The sequence below is a fragment of the Canis lupus genome, chromosome 2 (assembly GCF_003254725.2).
Source record: "Canis lupus dingo isolate Sandy chromosome 2, ASM325472v2, whole genome shotgun sequence".
In the NCBI taxonomy this organism is placed as follows: Eukaryota; Metazoa; Chordata; class Mammalia; order Carnivora; family Canidae; genus Canis; species Canis lupus.
The window spans coordinates 36,095,847-36,118,539 of NC_064244.1; the positions used below are offsets into that span (position 1 = coordinate 36,095,847).

The 22,693-nt window shown below is 44.5% G+C and overlaps 1 protein-coding gene and 1 non-coding gene across 4 annotated transcripts in view; both read right to left on the reverse strand.

The window, feature by feature from the left end:
• Positions 1 to 22,693, reverse strand: part of FGF1 (fibroblast growth factor 1) — an 85,821-nt gene that overhangs the window by 10,956 nt on the left and 52,172 nt on the right. For all 3 annotated transcript variants that reach the window (XM_025445542.3, XM_025445544.3, XM_049102137.1), the window contains one exon: positions 9,408 to 9,610. In XM_025445542.3, the coding sequence (XP_025301327.1) occupies positions 9,408 to 9,610 (203 nt within the window). Of the gene's footprint in view, positions 1 to 9,407; positions 9,611 to 22,693 lie in introns of those variants that run through there.
• On the reverse strand, positions 19,988 to 20,108 carry LOC112659131 (small nucleolar RNA SNORA36 family). Its single transcript, XR_003136201.1, has one exon. It is a non-coding gene; the product is annotated as a small nucleolar RNA SNORA36 family (small nucleolar RNA).

Consider the following 22,693-nt stretch of genomic DNA (forward strand, 5'->3'; position numbering starts at 1 on the left):
AGTGCTCTGTATTTTCATTGGATTTGATGGTTTTCAGAGAAGCTTTACATATATTTTTCTGCCAGCTTCTCAGCATAATCCTGCATGTTTAAGAGAGACCGAGGGAAGGGGCTGTGTATCGATCACCTCAATGTGGCAGGCATTGTGCTAGATTCTATCATGGGATAAACAGTATCAATTTCATGTGTGGGTTCCAGAATCAAACTGCATGAATTCAAATTCTGGTTTGGCTATGCATTAGCTGTGTGATCACTGGGCAAGGTACGTAGCTCTGTTGGCTTCTGTGTGATGATAGTATCTGCTTCATGCATTTGTTTTGAGGATTAAATGATCTAGTGCATGGAGAGGGCCCAGGACCATTTCTGTCATTTCCACTGAGCTGCAGTGACTTCACTGCTTTTCCCAGCATTCCCTGGGGGAAGGTGACAGAGGCTTTGTCCTATAGGTGAGAAGACTGAAGCTTGCCAACAGCCTGTTTTACCCAAGATCATACTTAGGATCAGGAGTAACATCTTGAGGGATCCCTGGGTGGCTCAACAGTTTAGAGCCTGCCTTTGGCCCAGGGCATGATCCTGGAGTCCTGGGATTGAGTCCTGCATTGGGCTCCCTGCATGGAGCCTGCTTCTCTCTCTGCCTCTCTCTCTGTGTCTCTCATGAATAAATAAATAAACCTAAAAAAAAGAAGAAAGAAAGAAAGAAAGAAAGAAAGAAAGAAAGAAAGAAAGAAAGAAAGAAAGAAAACATCTTGACGAGAGTCCAGCTCTGAGTATTGCAAGTATCCTGTTTTTTCTTCTCTTTCATACAACACCTTGGGCTCCAGTCATGGGAAAGATGGATCCAAATCCAGCCAGATTCTCTTTTCTTGCACCTTCTTCTGTTCAAGGTCAGATACAAGATGGCGGATGGTCATCCAGGATCCCATTTGTAGCTACAGAATGGAGTGATGTTAGTTGCCTGGGACATTTTTCCAACTACCCACCCATTATGTAGGTATTTATTCAAATATGTTATAGGAACTGCGGAAATCCCAAAGGACAGGTCCTTGTGTGTACTCAAGGAAGATTTTTTTTAAATAGACTTTATATTTTAGAGCAGTTTAAGGTTCACAGCAAAAATGAAGGGAAGGTGCAGTGATTTCCCATATATTCCCTGCTGCCATACGTGTGCAATCCCTCCCTATCAACACCCTGTCACAGTGGTACATTTGTCACAGCTGATGAACCTACACTGACACATCATTATCGGCAAGGAGGGTTTTTTAGAGAGCTTTTCATTTCCTAGTTCTCTTCTGTGTCTTACACAGTCTCCATTTGTCTTTCTGGGGGGAGGGGGTGTAGGTAGAGTCCCCTTTGCAGTCTGCGGCCTCCCATCTTGGCCGGGGAGGGCCTCACCGAGGTAAACACAAGCCAGAGCGGCTGGGCCGGACTCGGCCCTGGGCCGTGGGGCCCAGCACCAGGGCTGTCGCACTGGTGAGAGTTCGTCTCAAGAGTTTCCTCTGTAAATATTATTTCTCCAGGATGTCCAAGTTTCATAGCTCATTTTCACTGGATTTCTTTCTGGCTGGGTTTCCTAAACATATATCCTCTGCGAGCGGGCCTGGCAGGAAGGAGTAACACCCAGCCGGGGCGCTCGTGGAACCGCCGAGGTGTCCCGCTCCCCGGAGTCACTTCACCCCCCACCCCGGTCCCCGAAGCTGCAGGCTCGGCAGCTGCTGCCCAGGAGGGGCGAGGAGGGGCGGGGGGGGGGGGGGGGGGCTCGACCGGGGGGGGGGGGGTGGGAGGGGGAGGCGCGGAGGTCTAGACCCACGCTACTGAAACCCAGCGCTGTCAAGCTAAAGGCCAACACAAGGGCAACAGCTACAACAGAAACTCTCTTTCTCTCTCCTATGTCTGCATTAGGTATTAGGACATAGAGTGGCTACACGTATGTATTAGAGAGATAGAAGATACATATATATTCTTTTTCAAAGAAAAGCAGAAAATAATGTATCATTAAAAAAAAAGCAAATTGCAAAGAATACTGATAGCAAATCTTTGATGAAATTCTGTAAAAAACACAGAACTGCATAGGTCATGCATATAGAGGGAGTAAAATGAGAAACTGTGCAGTAGAGTCAGACCAAACTCATACCAGTTGCTGCTCTGGGGAGGATGAGGAGGAGGGCAGTGGGAGGAACTTGCCCTTTGTCCCAGCTCTTCATTTCTTTAAAAACACAATTCTGAGGCAAGCCCGGCCACCAGTTGACTCTGGGTCCGTCTAGGTGATGGGGCTGCTGGTGACTGTGACCTCTCCTTTTCGGGGCAATAGTTGATGTATAAGGCTCTGCTCTTAGTCAACAGGCAATCAGAGCCGGCCAAGGCTCCTGTTTCTTGCTCCTGACCGCTCCTGTGATGCTCCACAACCCAGCTCAGGCTTGATCCAGGCACTGTGTAGACCCGAACACGGGTATCCAGGAAGGTGTTCTTCTTGACAGATGATAGGGAGCCAGGAAAGCTGATGAGGCAGGACAGGGCTGAGAGGGCCCTAGGGCCACAGATTCTCTGCTCAGTTCCTGCCAGCACCTTCTACCAGGTTAACTAACACCTGAGCAAAAGGGAAGGAACAGCATTTCTTTATCTCATGCAGGGAATTTAGGACTTGCTATCTGTGACAGGAAGGTCCTGAAGATGAAAGGGCAAGTGCTTTTTGAAAAATGAGACAAGTCATTTAGTCCATGGAGTACTTACTGTTCCACAGTTCTGAAATGGGAATAGGCACTTTTGACTTAGCAGAAGAAATGGAAGCAATTTTTCTTTAAAAAATTTTTTAAGGGACGCCTGGGTGGCTCAGCCATTTGGCTCATGCCTTCAGCCCAGGGCATGATCCTGGAGTCCTGGGATCGAGTCCCACATCAGCCTCCCTGCATGGAGCCTGCTTCTCCCTCTGCCTATGTCTCTGCCTCTCTCTCTCTCTCTCTCTCTCTTTCTCTGTGTGTGTCTCTTAGGAATAAATAAATAAAATCTTTAAATAAAAAAGTTCTTTTTAATTGCTATTTTATTTCTTTATTTTTAAATTTCTTTGTTTGGTCACCAGATTTTGGTTTGTTTGTTTGTTTTATTAATTTTTATTTATGATAGTCACACAGAGAGAGAGAGAGAGAGAGAGGCAGAGACATAGGCAGAGGCAGAAGCAGGCTCCATGCACTGGGAGCCCGATGTGGGACTCTATCCCGGGTCTCCAGGATCACGCCCTGGGCCAAAGGCAGGCGCCAAACCGCTGCGCCACCCAGGGATCCCAGGTCACCAGTTCTTATAGCCTCCACGGCCTGCATAGGCACAGAGGCTCTGCTTCTGCCTGGGGCTCCTGCCTTCTCTCCCCTCAGTCACCCTCTTCTCCTCCCCTCACCAGCAGATTTTTAAAAGCTCCTCTAGATACACCTATGTTTCCGAGAGAAATTCAGATTTATAAAGCCTTATCAAAAAAAGGTGCTATAAGAAGATTGTAAGTGTTTGCTTGGTGGGTTTGTGACCATCATGTCCCCAGTAGAATCCAGAGTCCTGCTTCTTGACTAGGAAATGCGTAAGGGTGTGCTGGTTTAGGAGTGGCCCATTGATCAAAAATAAATGTCAAAATAATGAAACGTAATTTCCACCTTTGTGGGTCGTGCTTTTCCCTGCCCTGTGCTTCTAGTTTGGATCCCTTCACGGATCTTTTTACTTGGAGGAACCTGCATAAAGGTGAACCCAGAGCTTTTGGGTGGATATAGCAGCCCCTACCTAGGCAGTCTACCTTTTTTTCCTGGAGAATTCTGTCTGTATCTTTGGTTTTCTCTTCTCCACAGTGCCTTCATTAGCTCTTAGCAGCACCTTATTCACAGTAAGATACATGATTCTTACTTTCCAAGGATAGAAAGAAGGAAAAGGTCTTATGAGCCTGCCACTGCCAAGCTGAAGGGAGCTTTGGAGCGCCGCACCGTGGTTCCAAGCCCCCAGCCATCATAGCATCGTCCTCTCCTGCCCTAGAAATTTTTAAAGATAAGATTACAACTGGTGCATTCAGGGGACAGATGAGTGCAGAGGGAGGTTCTGCTTCTGTAGCACGTCCATGGCCTTTAAACCTGCTTCCCACCTCTGCTCTCCAAAGAGAGGCCAAAAGAGATTACGTGCCTAGTTTATTCTGGGTTGGAGACTTCCTGTCCTTTGCCGTGTTTACCCAAAGTGAGGTCAGCCTCATTCAGAACTCGGTGAGGTTGTTTTATGTCAGTGGCATTTATAATTAAAACGTAGCCACAAGTTGGGCTCCATAAAACATTAGAGAAAGATGGAGAAGAAAAAAAATGAGTTTATGGAAAAAAATTCCAGTGGTTTGGAATACATATATATATGAAAAAGACTTTTCTTAGAATGTGTAAAGGTGTCTGCTTCTGCTTTAGGGTCTGAAAAAAAGATGCCTGGAAAATTTTAATGTAGTCCATGGCCTGTGTGATATTATGAAAAAGAAGTCTATCTAGAAGAATCTCTTCTGTATAACCAGATAAGGAGTGAGGGGAGAAAGGGCAGAGAGTCCTCTGGCATCACAACCCACCGATGTGGGAGCACCCTGCAGAAGGGAGCAGTCTGCTGCCGACCTGCCTGGCTCTCTGGCTTCTGCCAACAGGGCCCAGTTCTGCCCACCTTGGTGATCTGGAAAGCCGTCTTGACTTTCAGCCCATGCTGGTGGGGAGCAAAGCGCCTTTACCATGAGATGCCGAGCCATAGCACACTAGACACTGGAAGTCTGGACTGCCCCAAAACAAGGAGGCGGGAGGGATTTCACTGAAGAGGAGTCTGCTCCTTATAAAGAGTGCAAAGTACCATTCCTTTGACCAGTGAACTCCCTTTAGTGCCTTTAGGATGTGGTTTGATTTATAAATATTTGATTGGCACACACTTTGCTCAGGAACATTTCCATTTGTGCGGTGAGCAGTGCCAGGAATCCTGCTCCCCACATAGCCTCTTGTGTGCTTGGGCAGGCAAGGGGGTGTGGCCACCGAGGAGGCTGCAGATTTGGGATGCTGTGAACTTGTTCTTCTCCAGTTACTATTCAGGTATTCATCCTATTGAGGAACAAATCATGTCCCCTTTTGCCTGAGAGGAAATTCCAGCAGGAAGAGCAGAATCAAACGTGGAGCCCCTCCTTATTTTGCCCACAACAGCTCTCTCCAGCAGAGAAGTTAGACAGGCCAGGGCTGGCTGGGCCAGGGCCTGGGCACATTTCTCCTACATTCCAGGACTTGAGAGCTTCAAACCTAGACAGTCCCGGCGACACCGAGATGAAGAGTAACACTAAATCCAGTGAGCAAGGCTAACATTCATTTAACTTATCAGACCGCAGAGATCACGTGGTTATAGGAAGAAAGTCAAGTCAGTCTAGGAGTGATGGTGATGATAAATAACATTATTTGAGCACCCACTATGTGCCTGGTAGTGTATATGACATTTTTAAGGTCCCTATTTTTCTTTGGCATGGGAACTGTTTTTAAAATGAAGAAACTGAGGCCTGTGAAGTCACTTCCCCAGGTGTTCGATAGGTATCTACAATATATTGTTGACTTTGAATTTATCTGCCACCAATATAATTCATTCACTCATCAAATTAATATTTATTGGGCATTATACCAAGTACCAGTCAATGTACTAGACACAAAATTGCATTGTTGAGCTATAAGAGTCAAAGTCCCCATCCTCAGGGAGCCTAGTGGGGGAGAAAACCATTAAGTAACCACATGGATAAGTTTAATTATAACTGCAAGGAGATATGGATGGTACAAGAGGAACTCCTCAAATCTGTATCCAAAATGGAACGGGTCATCTTTCCCTTTGCCTGTTCCTCTTCCAGGAGCCTCCCTCTCAAGGTGATGCCACCATCTACCCATGCCCCAAAGGGAAGCCACAGGAGTCACCATGAATATTCTTGCAACTTAACATCCATTGCCTTGGCTCGTGGTCTGCAGCTCTTACCCTGATGTTGCCTGGCTTTCCTAGAATGGCGTTGTAACAGATGGCCACAGTCTGTATCGATGATTGCCTACAGCCATGATTTGGGGAGTTATGAAGAGCAAACCAAAAACATCTTCCCTACTGGTGAGAGATTCTTACCAGTGGGGCCGTTTTACACAGGTCTACGTTGCAATCCATACAAGCTGCATACAAGCACCTGTCATAGATTCATACCACTCCAAAAAAGGCCTTGTGTTAAGTACTTAGAAACTTACTCTCCTGGAATTAGGAAGACGATAAGTTTTGAAAACATCCTAGTTTTGCCCATGGCAGATCCGCAGGTTGTAGACAAAGAGAAGCTGTGAAGAGTTATTTTTTGCCTTGTAGAGCTGGAAGGCATGCAGTTCTATTTTGTATAATTTATGTAGATTTATTTCAATATTTGATTGGGTTTTAGAAATATTCTTCCTGGCATTAGTCTTAAGAGTATGGCTCTGTACCTGTGACTACAATCTCAAGTCATGCTCAAACTAATGATCTAGGAATAGAAACCGTCCTCTCACCAGACTGTGCTAATCAGCCAGGGTCATCCACTCTCCACCCTGTGCGCCTTCCAGATGGACTCGGATTCAGAATAACCCTTGAAATGAAGAGTGTATGTGGCAGTACCGCTACTGGGCAGCAGAGGGCGACAGAACTACACTCAGTGGGTCCATCCATGCCCGGGAGTCCTCCTGCCTGCAGGATCTTTTAAGACTTTTCAGCCTGTCAGACACCCAGGACAGTGTTATTATTCCCATTCTCCAGGTGAGAAAGCTGAATATCAATATTTTCCCCAAGATTAGACGGTTGGGAACACTGGAGACATCTAGAGTGCTAGACAGGAGGGGTGACTGGAAGGGTCCTTAGGCTGAGGAACTTGACACTTATTTTGCAGAACATTTTATGCAAAATGGGGAGAATGGTCATTGTTCAGTGCTGTTCCAGTTAGAAAGTGACAGTGCAGGAATATGAACTCAAGCTTTCTGACTCTAAATCTAGGGCCTCCCTTAGTCTGCAGAGAGTATGTGGATTATCCTGTTTTTCTGGTATTGACAAATACAGAGATGGATTTCTGCTCACTCATCCCACCTTACTCTGATTTCTGTCCTCCTTGGGCCTTGTTCTTAGTTCTAGAGTAAATAAATAAGCCAACACAACTCTGAATGTTGCCAGAGAGGCCCTGAATCAAAATGTGAATCTAGACCCTTGACCTTCCTGGGAGATAATGTTATAGAAAAGATGAAGTGAAGGTCCTCAAATACTATACTGTATTTCAACAGGCTGGGTTGAATATATGGAAGTCCGGATATGATGATGATGAAGATATGATGACAACAGCAATATTGTACTGATCTGTTGTTACCCTGAGCCAGGCACTGTGCTGGGGACTTTCTTCTTCAATTATCTCGTTTAATCCTCCTAAGAAACCAGTGAGGCAAATGAGTATTAGTCTTATCTTACAAGTGAGAAAAGTGAGGCCAGGAAGATTACATAATTAGCCCAGGTTCACTTGGCAAATAGTCGATCCAGCATTACTTGGATGTAGACCTCCTCACACCCACTCTAATGGCCTTCTTGTGCTGAGTTCCAAGGGTTCTTGACATCTTAGGTCAGGCGGCTGAATTCACAGCACTTGCAGAAGTTGTCCCAATGTTACATACCCAGAATGCAATCGATAATGTTAATGATGGGATGACAACAATGAAATCACATGCCATTTGTACAGAAATTCCAGTACTTGGAAGTCCTAATTGTAGTGTCTTGTTTTCCCAGAATTCAAGATTTCTCAGAAAAGCCAGTCTAACCCTGAGGAACGCATCATCATGGTTCTTTCCCTTGAGATTCTGAGCATCAGAGAGCATTCCCATTGGTTCAGAAAATGGGTGAGACTTATAAGAAACATTTAAAATTCCAAAGGAATTAAAGCTTCTTTGCCTTGTGGTGTGGGGGCAGATTACATGAATTGTGTAGCTTGCCTCACACAATGGACTACAATCTAAGTCCATTTATTTGCAGTAAATGTTACTTAGATATATTTGTTTAATGTACTAAATGGAGTCTTTTTTGCCTCACTCTGGTACCTAGTTTTCATCATCAAGTATAAGGCATTCTCTAGGCCGATTGGAAGATAAGCCATCAAAACAAAACCCCCTGAAAACGTAACCCTGCAGCTGCAAGCCCCAACATCAGCCTTCCTCCTCCGTTTCTCAAGGGTATGCCTGGTGAGTGGGAAGGAAGAGACAATGCCTTCTAATCCATAAATGGTGGCTTCTCCACCCCATGGCCTTTGCATCTAAGAGTAGAATGAGCACCACTGAGGTGGTCATTTGTGCTTCCAGTCTGCAACCTTTGGTGCATATTACATGAATAATTAAGACTGTTTGGTATATAAACCATCAAGGTCAGTAGTTTGCATTCCATTTAAAGCCTGTTCTATAGAACCTCACTTACTATCTCTGCTATTATTATCTATCTCCTGGTTTCCCGTATGCATTTCTTCTTTTGATTCACAGTGTGCTTTACCCTTAGATCACTAACCCTTTAAGCAAGAACCAGTTCTGACTTTTGGCTTCTCTATAACAGCTAATGCTTCAGTGGTGCTCAGGGAATCCCTGATAATGTCACGATAGGACCCAGACCCCTAATATCAAATGTACACACCACTGTGAGAAGTACTAAAGCAGGAGGAAGAGATTTTTGTTCCTAGATAGTCAAGAAGATTCTTTTCTCTAAAGTCATACCTCCATTTATCAACACCATCTGAGAGCTGAGCTGGCAGGAAAGCCTGGAAGAGATAGTCAGCATTTGGCTCTCATTGCTCCCGCCCTCCCGCTTCTATAAGGTCTGGAGAATGACTTTACCCCTCCCAGTCACCACAACCACATCTGCATGATAGGCCAAGCGAAAGCTGCATAATTTATGATGTGTAAGACTATGATTATGAACTAGGATTTCACAAATCAAGCCCAGTGGAAACATAACCTGGAGAGTCCGTTAACATGAAACTGAGCCCATGTCTTTGTGTAGGGTTCACTGCCCCTGCCCCATGTGGCTCTTCCTGTCAGAGAGCAGGCGGGGCCCTCACCAGCCTTGGGAGCCAGGACTTTCTTCACTAGTTACAGAAACCCAGAACAGTTGAACGCTGGCGGCCATATCAGATCTCAAAGCAGTTGTGTTAGGTCAACAGATAGTCCTTTTAAAACCTTGAAATAGGACCCCTTTAGGTAGACTGTAGCTCTCACAGTGTGTTATTATCCAAACCTAGACCCTGTGCACATTTATATCACCCTGCCTCTGAGTGTGTCATGCAGAAAAAGGGTACCCATAGGTACACATCCTCCCTTCTTGCATCCTTGACTAAGGAAGACAGCAGGAAGGCAGGAGGCCACAAGAGAGATGGGTGCTTACTGTGCTGGTCGCTCCTGTCCCTTGTCCCATCCACTGTGCCATCTGGAAGGATCCTCAGGAAGTGGCCCCCGTTGCTACAGTAGAGGAGTTTGGGCTTCATGTAATTCCCCGGAGGCAGATTAAACTTCTCCGTCAGGGCAGTGAAGGTTGTGATTTCCCCTTCAGCCATGGCTCTGCAGCTGCTGGTTATGGTGCTTTCAAGGCTGGAAGAAATTAAACAACCTTGTAGAATGTCCCACTGGCAAAGGTGCCGCGTACCCTTTCAAGAAGGGAAGGAGAGCCTCAGCGCTCAGGGTTCTGAGTCGGGGAGTAACCACAGACTGCCCAGGTGATGGCCACAGGAAACAGGCCTGGGTGGTGGGCAGCGGTTAAGGAAGAAAGGTCTCTGGCATGGGAGGGATTTTCAGGACGTTTCTCACTTCCCAATTGGACACAGCTTTGGTCCAGGCTGTGCATTTTTTAGAATTTCAAATTTAATCACTTGGGCAAGGGAAAAAAAAATAATGTCTTGGTCCCTCCTTCTGATCCACACATATCCTCAAATTAAACACTGAAGTTGCACTAAAATAACACCTGGGCACTGGCTGAAACCCACAAAAGCCGAGAGGCCGGCACTGAGGTTTTGCTCTCCATCCTCCCACAGTTTTGGCTGGGGGACTGCCGGCCCCATGTACGCAGATAGCTCCGAGAACCTGAGTGTTTGGGACCCCTAGGAAAAGGGATGGAGGTCTTTCAGACCACCCACAATAGGGACAGCCTCGGGTTAATGTGTAAAGGCTTTGCTGGTGGGAGCAGAACCAGAGTGGGGAACAAGCACTTGGCCCATGTTATGTGGGGATCTAAAGGGCAGACACTCTACCAAAGGAGGTTTTATGAGACCAATCGTTATGAAGCATCTACCAGTTATGCTTCCCCAGCTCCCCCTACGTCCTCATTTCACACAGAGAATGTGGGTCTGTCCCTTGTACAGAGGCCATCTTCATCCTACGTATCTTCTAGAGAGACATAGTTATTCTGACACAGATGCCACCAGATTATACATTATGATCCTCTAATATTGTATATACACACTCTGTAGAAATTTATATTATCAGTGTAAAAATGCATCAGTGACACAAGGCTCAGTTTTAAAATGCTAAACTAATGAATGTTAGACTTCTAAAACATCTTCTTGTCTCACCACTTAGGAGAACAAAGCACTGGTGACTACAGGGCTACGCAAGGAAGAGGAGAAGAGGAGCTAGGAAACTGCTGTGGGAGCTTCCTTACCAGAGTGAGTAAGTGCTGACTGTACATAATGATCATCAAGTGGCCTTACAATAATCATGATCATCATCACTGACATATTCTGGGTACAGGTTAGCTCATGTAACCTTCTTTATTACTCTTTGAGGCAGACATTCATAGTATCTCCATTTTTTCTAAAATGACACAGAAGCTTATAGATGTTTGATGGCCTCTCCAAGGTCAACAGCTTCTACTTGGTGGTGCTGAGCCTCAAAAGGAGTGTGTTGAAACAGAGCCATCACTTGCCCTCAGTGAAGTGACTTCAATGAAACTGCAGTATCATTGCTGCAATTGGGATTTTTACCTCTTGTCTGGCACATACATCTGCCCCCATGAGCTTTTTATTCATTAAGTTATTAATCTGTGACCCAGATGTTGGCTGTCACCACCAACTTTTGTCCTCATGTCAACCTTGAAGCAGGACTCCAGGTAAGTCCTCATTCCCCAGGAGACCCCCACATCACCAGACTTTAGGGAGCACTGTGAACTTCAGAGCAGGCCCACCAGCCTCCTGCATGCCCTGTACTAACCATCCATCTCTGCCTCACTCCATTCATCTATCCATCCTTCCATTGATTCATACATCTGTCCATACATCCCTCCATCTGTCCATCCATCCATCCATCCATCCATCCATCAATTCATCCACCTAACTGTCCCCAGGGCAGCCTCATAAAGCTGCTTTCATGGAAAACACTTCCATCATAAATCAAGGCAACAATCTGAATAATTTGTCCTAGTGACTTTGGCAGTAGGGTTCATGCTGGAAGCCTCTATTTGTTTCTTTTGCTCCAGGCATTTTAATGTCTGTGTCCATGTCTTCAGTCTACAGTCCCAGGGACAAATCACAGTCCCTTGTTTCAGCTTTGCTTTGCAGTCTCTCCAACGACCCCCAAGGAGAATTTTGCATATGGTACATAAATTATATTTAGAGTCAGGCCATCCCAAATATCCCCTTCACATATGTTGAAACTCTGTCCAGCTCTTTTCAGATAATAGAGTAACAGATTGAAAATGTTTTTTACATCCACACTTTAACTTGTGGGGCACATTTTCCAAATCCACACTCTTCCAAACCCTTCTCATTAATCCACAAGTCTCTATATCTGTGGGCCCACCTCTCCCTCTCACGGTTTCTCTTTCTACCTTTTTGCTCAGCCCTTTTTCACCCACCCTCTCAATCTTTCTCTCATTCTACTTCCTCACTCCACTCACTTCTGGATCCCCTTCTGATATAAAGCAGTTTAATTCTTCCAAACTTGGACATCTTCACCCATCACCTCTCCATTAACATGCAACAGTGATCAGATTCCCGTGCCTTGAAGTACAGCTAAGAGATAATAAATATTTTTTGTTTTTCTTCCCCCCAAGAAAAAAAAAAACCTTTGCTAAGTTGTATACTTAATTTGGTACAGGAGATAATAACTAGAGACTGGTGGTTGCCATTTAACTGTACAGATAGTCATTTGTATTGTCAGCCTTTGGTGGACAGGATTCTGTTTGTTGTTGTCCGTGGATTTCCTCAAGGGGAAGTCTCTGTGTGCCCCTGACCATGTGGGTGGCAAAGATGGCTTCCCTTCTAGATCCAGCACCAGTGAGGGTTCTCCGTTGTGTTGTTTTCTAAGTGTTGGGTATGGATTTGGCACTATGCATTTGCACCGTTGCTTCTGTCCCCTTAATACGAAGAGGAAACAGATACTCCTGAGGCTCCTGGGGTTGGAGGCAGCAGCTCTGGCTAAGGATGTCCTAATGCTCACATTCTCATGTATGTATAAGTCAATGTATAAGCCACGCAGCCTGGGCTTCATCATTACGGAGATCTCCCCAGCTGAACAACCTTGGCCAGAGGCCAGCAGGTCCTCAGGTATCCCTCTCCTCCCCATCACATACACCCTGCAGTTATAAAGCTACGACTCTGTTCTCTGCCTGTTCCCCCCAGTAAGAGGGACAATGATGGGGGGCACACTGACTTCAATTGCTCCCATCATCCTGCAGTTCACAGGGTGAAAAGCTGGAAAGTTAAGGGAGAACATAGTGACTCCTGAAAATCAGCCTGAGTCAACATGAAGCTGATAGGCTGTGGCAGTGGGATTTATGAATCAGCTGAAACATACAGAAAATGAAATCCCTTTTTGTTGCTGAAGGAAACCCCAGAGGCACAAAAAGCCCTTATGTTTTTGGCTTTATTTACACTTACCTATATTCTAAGCAGTAGATAGTGCTAAGTTCCTTGCCTATTCAGTATTTGTTTAAAGATGAGAGTAAGGAACCATTAAGCAACAGCTTTCATGGGCCCTTGGGGATTTTCACAAATTGCTCTAATAAATGAATCCATTAACTACATGAAATCAGGCATTAAGTGTAATAGAAATTTATAATTCTGCTTCTTGTTATGATTTTTTTGTTGGCTGTCAGGGGTGGAGGTTATCTGTGTATATTTGTTGGGAGCTGGAAAATATCAAGCCCAGTAGACTTCATGTCATCACTGTGTGCTAAGCCCAGCCTTTTGAGATTTGGGGCACTGGTGAGATTTAGGGAAAGGCAGAAGATTTTTTGACTTCTCAGTGACACCAAAGTGAGGGCAACATGAAGCTTTTTGGAATATCTGTGCTAAGGCTGGCATATTTTGTCATCTGTAGCTGCTCAAAGAGAACTTGAACTCTGACACATGAACAGGATGATAAATATACAGTCTTGCCCTGCAACACAACAGTCACTTTTCAATCTGAGATAGTGAGGAACACCATGCAGCCCCAGCTATGCACAAGTTGACTTTGGGAACCTAGGCAAGTCATTCACTCCTTCTGAGATGTTTCCTCCAATCATCCCCATCCTGTCTACCCTCACAGAGTTGTCTGAAGGGTTAATGGGCACAGTATTTGTAACACTTGGAAAGTACAAAAATGTGACCCGACCTATAAGAGATATGAATAACTGGTTATCTTGAGCTAGTTGAAGCCTGGTGTGGTCTAGGTCAATGGCCATTGAATGCTAGATTTGAAATAATTTTCCAGTTGATATGCAGATAGAGTTTTTCATTCCCTCTCATGTTTGGGAGAAATTAGTTTAGCTCCTTCCCCATCACTTAGGCCACAAACATAGCAGGGAGGGTGAAGGAGGTAAAGGTAAGGTATGGTTATGTAAGAGAGAAGCCGGGTTACCATTTCAGACTCAGTTCTCAGCTTATGGACAGTTGTTGAAGTGACATTTATGAAGTCCACTATTTAGGAGACGTTTGTGCTCAGTTTGGTCCTGGTAGTCAAGCGAGCAGGAAAAATGTTAGGTTCTAAGAATCAAGGAAAAGCAAACACTGATGTATTTTTTTAAACTCCTGTCACTGCTTTAGTAATGCAGGATACCCATGAAAGAGAATATTTTACAAAATGTATAATGCCACCAAAAGTAGATGTATAGGCATCTGATAAAGCTGATTATTGGGTATATGTCCTCCAACTAAGTGTATGTATAATAGCTCTCACCTTTGGTTCCAAATAGGCTGTAAGTTTCTATCAATGGCATCATCCAAAAGCATTAACTCTTAGAGATAGTAATTAACCTTAGATTCTGTTGAGTTAAATATTAAATGCATATAAATGTTAAGAGTAACTACTGAAAGAAAGGAAATAGAATGCAGTGATTTCAACCAGCAACTGTTAGGGATAAGGGAAACAAGGTTAAAACAAAACAAAACAAAACAAAAAACTACTTATCCAAAGGAATCCAGAAAAAGAATAGAAAATTTAAAACAGTGCTCAAAATTAGGTGGCAGAAATAAATCCAAATATATTTATAATCATGATAAAATGTAAATGGGCTAAATGTACTAGCTACTGGATTTTTAAAAATTCTACCTACACTCTGATTACAAGAGACATATTTAAAACATAAGGACACAGAAAGGTTAAAAGCAAAAAGATGAAAAATAGATACCAGTGTTAATAAGAAGTAAAAATTGATGTGGCTATGTTAATATCAGAGAAATTAGGTCTAGGGCAAAAAGAATGATCAACAGTAAAAGAGATCACTGCATAATGATAAGTGGAATAATTCAACAGAAAGATATAAAAACTTTAAACTTATGTATACTTAATGACATAGCCTCAGAACATATGAAACAAAAATTAACAAAAATGTGAAGAAAGCTTGGCAAATCCACCATGGTTTGGTGGGAGACTTGAGTACCTTTCTGTCACAAATGTTAAAGCAAACACACAGAAAATATTAATAAGGGTGTAGATTGAAATGCACAATTCACAAGCTTATTTGGGTGAGCAACCAAGGGAACCCTGCCCCCTTTAAGTAGAAGAATCCATTCTGTTCAGAATGTTCTGTGGGTAGAGCAGAAGTCACTCCTACTCATCCCCTGGTGACAAAGCCTACTCAACTGTACCTTTTTAATGTCTCTTAAAATCATCCTCTCTTCTCCATCTACACTGTGGTTGCTCCCTACAGATGCAACACCTTGTCTCACCTGGGCTGCTAAGGCAGGCAGACGGGGTCTGCCTTCTACAGCATTGCAACCTTCCAACCCACTTTGGACTCTGCTGCTAGGGGCATGTGTCTGATCATCATTCTCCTGCTGAGAATCTTTGTCTGTGTCAGTGGGTTTTCTGCTGCCATGAGGATAAAACCCAGACTCCACCATGACCCGTGAGGCATTCATCATTGGGTCCCTGCCTAACTCTGTTGCCTTGTCTCTTATTGGCTTGTTCTTCTTGCAATCACCCCCACACCCTCACACTCACTCAGAAGTTTTTCTTGCTCTCTCTCTCCCTCCACCTTCCACCGTGGCCTGGCTAGGTCATACTCATCCTTCAAAAATTCATCTAATATATTTCCTCCTCCAGAAAGCCGATAAAAGTGCACCCCCCAGCCCTAGCCTCCCTCCTCTTCCTCCACACCACATACACCAATGTTAGCTCCCTGTATGTTCTTACAGTAGCTCTTCATTTACCCTATGAAAGCCCTGGCTGTAATTGCCACAAATATTTCCCACTGACCATTCAGTGTCTTCCAGTGCTTGGGTGCAGACTAAGGCCTTATCTCTACCATTTCATAATATGTATAAGTGTATCGCACCCCTAGAACTAATATAATGTTGTACGTCATCTATATTTCAGTGACAAAAAAGAAATAAAACTAACCATTTGCTTTAAAGTAAAAGTTCTTAAAAAAAAAAAAAGATTTTATTTATTTATTCATGAGAGACACAGACAGACAGAGGCATAGTCAGAGGGAAAAGCAGGCTCCCTGTAAGGAGCCCAATGTGGGACTTGATCCCAGGACCCCAGGATCATGACCTGAGCCAAAGGCAGACGCTCAACCACTGAGCCACCCAGACATCCCTAAAATAAAAGTTCTAAGTCCTTAATAGGGCCTATAGTGCTCTGAGGACCAGCCTTGGCTTCCTCCCCTGCCTTACCACCCACCATGCTTTTTCCCCAAACTGGCCTTCCATTCCCCTGAAACCACCGCACTCCTGTTCACCGTAGGATCTTTGCCTGCACTGTTCCCTCTCTCTAGAGCACTGTTCCTCCCTTTCCCTCTCCCCCACTTGTCTGGTTAACTCCGACGTTTTAGTTCAAGTCTTAGTTCAAAGCCTTCATGGAAGGCTTTGCTGACTTTCTTTAACTGTGTCAGTTGCCTCCAGTTCTCGTAGGACCATTTAACATTTCCTCAGAGCTCTCACTTCATTTTTTAATCACACATTCATTCTTGTGATTATTTAATTAACGTCTCCTTTTATGACTGGACCGCCAGCTCCACAAGAGTACAAACCAATCTGTCTTGCTCACCATGGTATCCCCAGTACCTGGCAAAATGCCGGTATCTAATGGGCCCTTGATAAATATTTGTCGAACAAGGGAAGGAATATAATTTAACTAAGGTTACCTGATTGTCTCTTTCACTAGTCTCTGAAGCTCTGGAATAAAAGCTATGCCTTTTTTTCTAGGCCCTGCATTTAGCACATGCCTGCATGTAATTTCGTTCTCCTCGTATTTGTTGATTGAATGCCAGGCCAATCCCTCCTTTAGGAGCCTCTAGTGGAAACATGTTATCAGAAGGCCTAATTAGAAGGTGGGATCCTGCCGGTATTAACAGAGAGGCTAAACCAAGAGCCTAAATGTATTTTATATGAGTGCAAATTAGGCTGGAATATCCTACCCTTGGTTGAAAGCAGACCCAGACATTTTCCCCAACTTGTAGAAGACACTTTCTTACTTCTTCAAAGGCCATATTTGAGGATTTAAGGATCTCAAAAAAGGGTCAGATCTTTTAGTCTCAAGTTTGACCTATTTATCTCTCTGAGACAAAAGTTTGTGGGGTTTAAAAAAGAATCCAAGGTTTTATTATTTCTGCCAAGAAGTGCCAGTTTGGCAGGAACCCAAGTCATACCCTCCAGTGAAGGAAGGTTTGCTTGAAGAAAAGGAGACAGAGTGTTCTTCTGTCTTTTCTCCCTTTCTCCACCCTCAGTGATCTGTACCAGGTCTGGGGTAGGAATGCAAGCTGGGCTGACTGGTGGGGCTAGCATGTTGGTGTGCTGCTCTCAGGCCTGTTTTGTTCCATGAGCTGAAATCTCATCTTCCAAAGTTGGCAGCAAATTGTGGATGTGGCCGTGGGGTGGACTCGACCGTGTGTGCAGGAGATGGTTCCTACAGATTTGTAAAAGCCAATTTTTAAATACTCAGGAATTTTGGAAGCTGGTTAGTAAAGCTTGAAATCAACCCTTGTATGAGAGTGTTTACACCACAGAACTTAGAAAATAGTATAAATCTGGGCTGTTTTCTCTCATTTCTTTTTTCTTTTGTTTTCTCTCTTCTTCCTCCCTCCCTCCCTCCCTTCCTTCCTTCCTTCCTTCCTTCCTTCCTTCCTTCCTTCCTTCCTTCCTTCTCTCTGACAGCTGATTTACCAACATACTACTAGAGTCCAATTTAGTCCTGGCTGGATACTCACAAGCAAAGTACTCACTCAGTCTCACAGAGCCTCAGTTTCCCCATCTGCAGGATGGGGCCCCCTTAGCTACTGCACAGAATTGCTGTGTTCAGTGATCACTCATATAAACTGCTAAGCCCGGGATCCCTGGGTGGCGCAGCAGTTTAGCGCCTGCCTTTGGCCCAGGGCGCGATCCTGGAGACCCGGGATTGAGTCCCACGTCGGGCTCCCAGTGCATGGAGCCTGCTTCTCCCTCTGCCTATGTCTCTACCTCTCTCTCTCTTTCTCTCTCTCTGTGTGTGACTATCATAAATAAATAAATAAATAAATTAATTAATTAATTAAAAAAAGTAAAATAAACTGCTAAGCCCAACGTTTGAAAACTTGTGTTTTAAAGAGTGTTCACAGATGTTAGCTTGATTATTGTTCTCTGTGTATCTTGTTTCATTTTGCCAACCACTTGTGCTATTGATTTAGGATTGAACAAACTTAATTTTAACAGTTTACTAATACTTTAGCAATATTTGAAAAAATATAATTTTCTAAGTGATTGGTTAAGGCTTGCCCTTGCCACTGATGTGCTGTGATGCCCTCCTCTCATTTCCTTGAGCATGGAATATCATGTACTCGTGACCATTCTCAGTGTATTCCATGGGTTTGTGTGTGACTTTCCAGGATGACAGAGAGCCTGTGGGTTCAATGTCTTTCTCTCCTGTTCTTTCATTTAGAATCCTTCTAATCCTCAAGAATCCGCAGGTCACTGAAAATAAACCATCCCTTGGCTTCCAGGATCAAATATTATTTGAGGGAGATGAAGGTATCATCCTCAAGACTCCAATCACTTCTACTCAGCACCTGCCACAGGCAGACTGTTCTGGAAATTTAAAAAAGAAAATAAAGAGAAAGAAACAGAAATGGAAAAAAAAAAAAAGACCTGAAATCCCTACTCCACATTCTGAAATGCAAAAAAACTCTGAGAAATAGACATTCTTTCATAACTCAAGTTGTGGCAAAACCTGACCCAAACCATCCTGAGACAATTTAAAGTCCTTATTTGTCACCCTTTGTGTATATTTGTGTAATCTGGTACAGAATCACCAGTGTGTTTGATTATGGGGGACTGCCCAGACCCCAGTGAAGTTGCCCCATAATATACAACACATGTACCAAACAACCTTTCTAAAATCCCTCAGAGAGATCTAGCCCTCAACCTTTTCAGATAAGGGCTTCCGGGCCTGCAGTAGAAATCATAGCATCTGTCTTTAAGGAGGTTATAATCTAGCTATACTAGATCAATACAGCTGAGCTTCCAGTAAGAGGGGCATAGATGCCTGGACCACATGTAGCTGGCAAGAAGTGGGGGCCTGGGAATCCAGTCCAGCTGTATCACCCAGCAGCTCTGTCCCAGTCTTAGACCCCACACTCCTTCATGAGGAGTAGGACACAGAAGCAGAGACACATACATTCCCAGGGACCTCCTGCAGTATCCATTACTTGTTCCCTGCATTCTGGAGATTTAATTCTCTGCAGTGGGGCTTATCCATCCCCCAAAGGCTGACCCCCCTAGAGCGTTATTCAGTTGGACGTCAGGAATTATTCTAATGCTTAGAGAAAACATCCTCCAAGAGGAAAAGCAGAGCCCTCCATGGCGCAGCGTCATGGAGAGCAAGCCCCAGTTCTGCTTGAATATTAATGGTGTACCCCAGTACAGAGCATCCTGCAGGCTCTCGGCCATGCTGAGGACCCACACACATCTTACGTGGAAGTATCTTTTCTACAGACTGATGCTTTAGAGCCCTGGGCTTCCAGCCAAATGCAAAGTGATTCTGCAGGGGCTTTGGCAGCCCTCGGCCCATCCTCTAGCCTTCCCTTGTGGATGTGCCTCCAAAACTCTTCTGAAAATGTTGTGCAAGTTACAATCTCCAGAACCAGCCCTCAAGGACATTCTTTTCTCAGAGACAGCAGACCTCCCAACTCATAGGAAGATGGTCGGCTTGCTAGGTGTTTCTTGTTCTTCCCTCATGACCTACAAAATTTGGCTTTCCAAGCTCAGTCTTTTGAAATATGTGTTATCTCTTTGGAAATGCTGAGGGCTTGCCCTACCGTATGTTTCCCAATAGGCTGTTCTGGACATACTCATAAATAATCAGATAAGTCCATCAATAATAAAATATTGCAAGACCTTTTCTTAAACATTTACTATGTACCAGGTACTGTCCTAAGTGCTTTACATACAGTATTTTAATTAATCCTCAGAGAAGTTCTTTAAGGTTGGCATTGCTTTTCCTTTTCCTCCCTCCCTCTGTCCCTCCCTCGTTTTCTCCTTCCTTCTTTCTGTCTTTCTTTTTTTCTTTCTCTCTTTTTGTAGGCTGGGAGATAAATGAATAGAGTAATATTCCCCATGTAATCATCTACCCTAGCCTGGTCATGTCCCAGAGTTTAATACTAAGCAGGGGGGCTGCCCTGAACTGAACTCAAGGCATTGCCTTTTAATCCCCAGTCTGCAGCTAAGGACACCAAGGCTTGGAGAGTTTAAATAGTTTTAATAGTTTGTCTAAGGTCACACAGATAAATCAATGTTAGAGCCGAGATCTGAACGTAGGGTTTTCTGACTGCAGAGTCCATAATTTTAACTGCCATGGAAATACGGGAAAAAGACAAAAGGCCCTTTGGATGAATGATCCTTAGCTTCTCTCTTCTGTTTACTCCCCCCCCCCACCCTCCCTGCCCCTATAACTCATGTAGCTCCATCGACAGATACTTGTGTCTGTTGAATGAAGTCTTTTGCAAGTTCCTCCCTTGACACAGAACAGTCCCCCTTTCTCAGCTATAAATACTCCCACCAGCACTTTTCTGATTGTCACTGTGATGCTTCCCCAAGATGACCCAGGGACAGTCAAATCCCTCCTGACCCTTTGTCACAGTAGAATCAATTGCCATTCCTTTCAAAGGGCTAGGGTGAGGCCAGAGTCCACTGGGGGAACTCAGTGGATGGTCCTACTTCAGACTGGGCTGGGAAAGGCCAGGAAAAAGGGAAATTCTCATAGACCTGGGTTTGGGTTTCTGCTATGTCATTCACTGATTGCATGACTGGGCAAGTCATTAACCTTTCTGATCCTCAGCTGCCTCATCTGTAAAACAACGCTGTTAAGCATACTGCTCTCATCCTGGTGCCATGAAGAAGGAATAGAGCAAGGGAAGCCTCACATGTAATTAGTGCCTAGGAAATAGAAGGTGTTGTTATGTTTGTTAATAAGAGCCGATGGTTTAATGCATTGGTTATTCACATTTCACAAAGCATTTTATACGAATAAGCAACATCTCTGGATGCCTGTTGTGTAGATGCTACACAAAGTACTTTATAATCATTTTGTATTTTTTGTTCATCCTGTTATGTGGGATAGATGAACCCTTTCTCTTTTGCTCTGGCCAAGAGAGGTGTGACACAGAGAGGCTGAACAGCTTATCAAAGCAAATCTGTGGCTTAGCCAAGAGCAAAACCCTGAGCCCCAAGACGTCAGTGTATTATGTCAGCCCCTCTGTCCAGCAGCCTTACTGCCAAGGGTCCCATGCTCATTCAAAGCACTGAAGAGGAAAAAGGACAAAACTCACATTTCTGCCAGACAGATGATATCCAGGCATCTCTGGAAGAATGGTTAGCAATCCTGGCATAAGATTTTGTGTTTAAGGTGCTTGGATACAAAGGAGGAATGTAAACCCCATGGAACTCGTTTAATATGTCAGAGTCTATTCTGGATCTTGAAAGTGGGCCATGGAGGCCCTGGCTGTGCCCCAGGAGAGCTACATTCCTGCAGAGGCTTCTAGCACTATGCAGAGGAAGCAGGTAGGGGAGCAGGGCCCAGGATTTGCAGAGGGACCCAGTGGGTATCTCAGACAAAGGGCAGGAAGAAAAATATTAGGCCGTCCTAGCACCAGCCTGCCAGGGCTTAGTTTTCACAGGGTCTACAGTGGGACAGTATAAACCTTGTTTCTTTTTGCATGATTTCTTTTTAAGGACTTGGCTATTTTTAGAGGTCCCTTTCACTTGCCAGTTCTCTTTGATCCCACACAAAAAGTCCAAAAGGGACCATTCTCTCCCCTTTGCACACTTTGCCCTGTTTCAGCATGCCCAGTGGCTCTCGTGGTCCTGTGACCGTATCGTTGGCATTCCACACACAGGCCTATACACAACCCAGCTGTTGACAGGAACCTGGGCCGGGGCGGGGGGGGGGGCGGTTATGGGAAGAGATGAAGGAAGGAGAATATCTCCGAAGGCCCCAGGCAAGGCCTGGTGTTTGATAAAGGATGAAAGAGCTTGGAAGTGTGTTGAAATCTTATATGCAAGAAGGTAAACTGTGAGATAAATCTGCCCCTGGTGTCTGGCATCTCCAGGAAGGCGCACAGTGTGCATTGCAAGCATTGGTGGGTACCAGTCACCTTGACAGTTTGCTAATTTGGCAACTGTGGCCTCTCAGGGGGAGTTTGCGTTCAAGTTGGCAGGTAGTTCAAAGCATGGTTTGCTTTCATTCCTTCAGCTCCTCATGGTTTCTCTCCTTATTTATTTCTTTTTTCTGACTGACCTTTCAAAGCCATTTATATACCCTGTACTGTCCACGACTCCTCTCTCATGCTTTAGAGATTAAAGTGATACTACGTCGGGTGGGTTGTTTGAGAAATGGAGAATTTCTACATTACTGGCCTTTGAAAGTAGATTAGGCAACAGGAGGTAAGAAGTAACATCAGAGGGACTTCTCCTTACTTCGCTGGGCTGCCATCTTTTGCATATAATTTCTGCTGGCTTTCAAAGGTTCTGCATTCCTTGGCTCCTTCTTGGTGTTGTCGGGTTCAAGGGGCTCCCCCGGAATTCCATAAATCTAGACATTGAGATGGGCCTATGAAGGTGGAGCAGACAGAAGGTGTAGCATTTTCCAGTGTTTTCTAGTATCGTATTCTTGACCTCTCTAGTGGTGGGAAGACCTTTTCGATGAATGTGTTTGTGCAGAAAAGAATAAATGGTGTTGCTTTTCCAAACTGTCATTGACAGGAGTAAGTCATTAGGTTGTAAA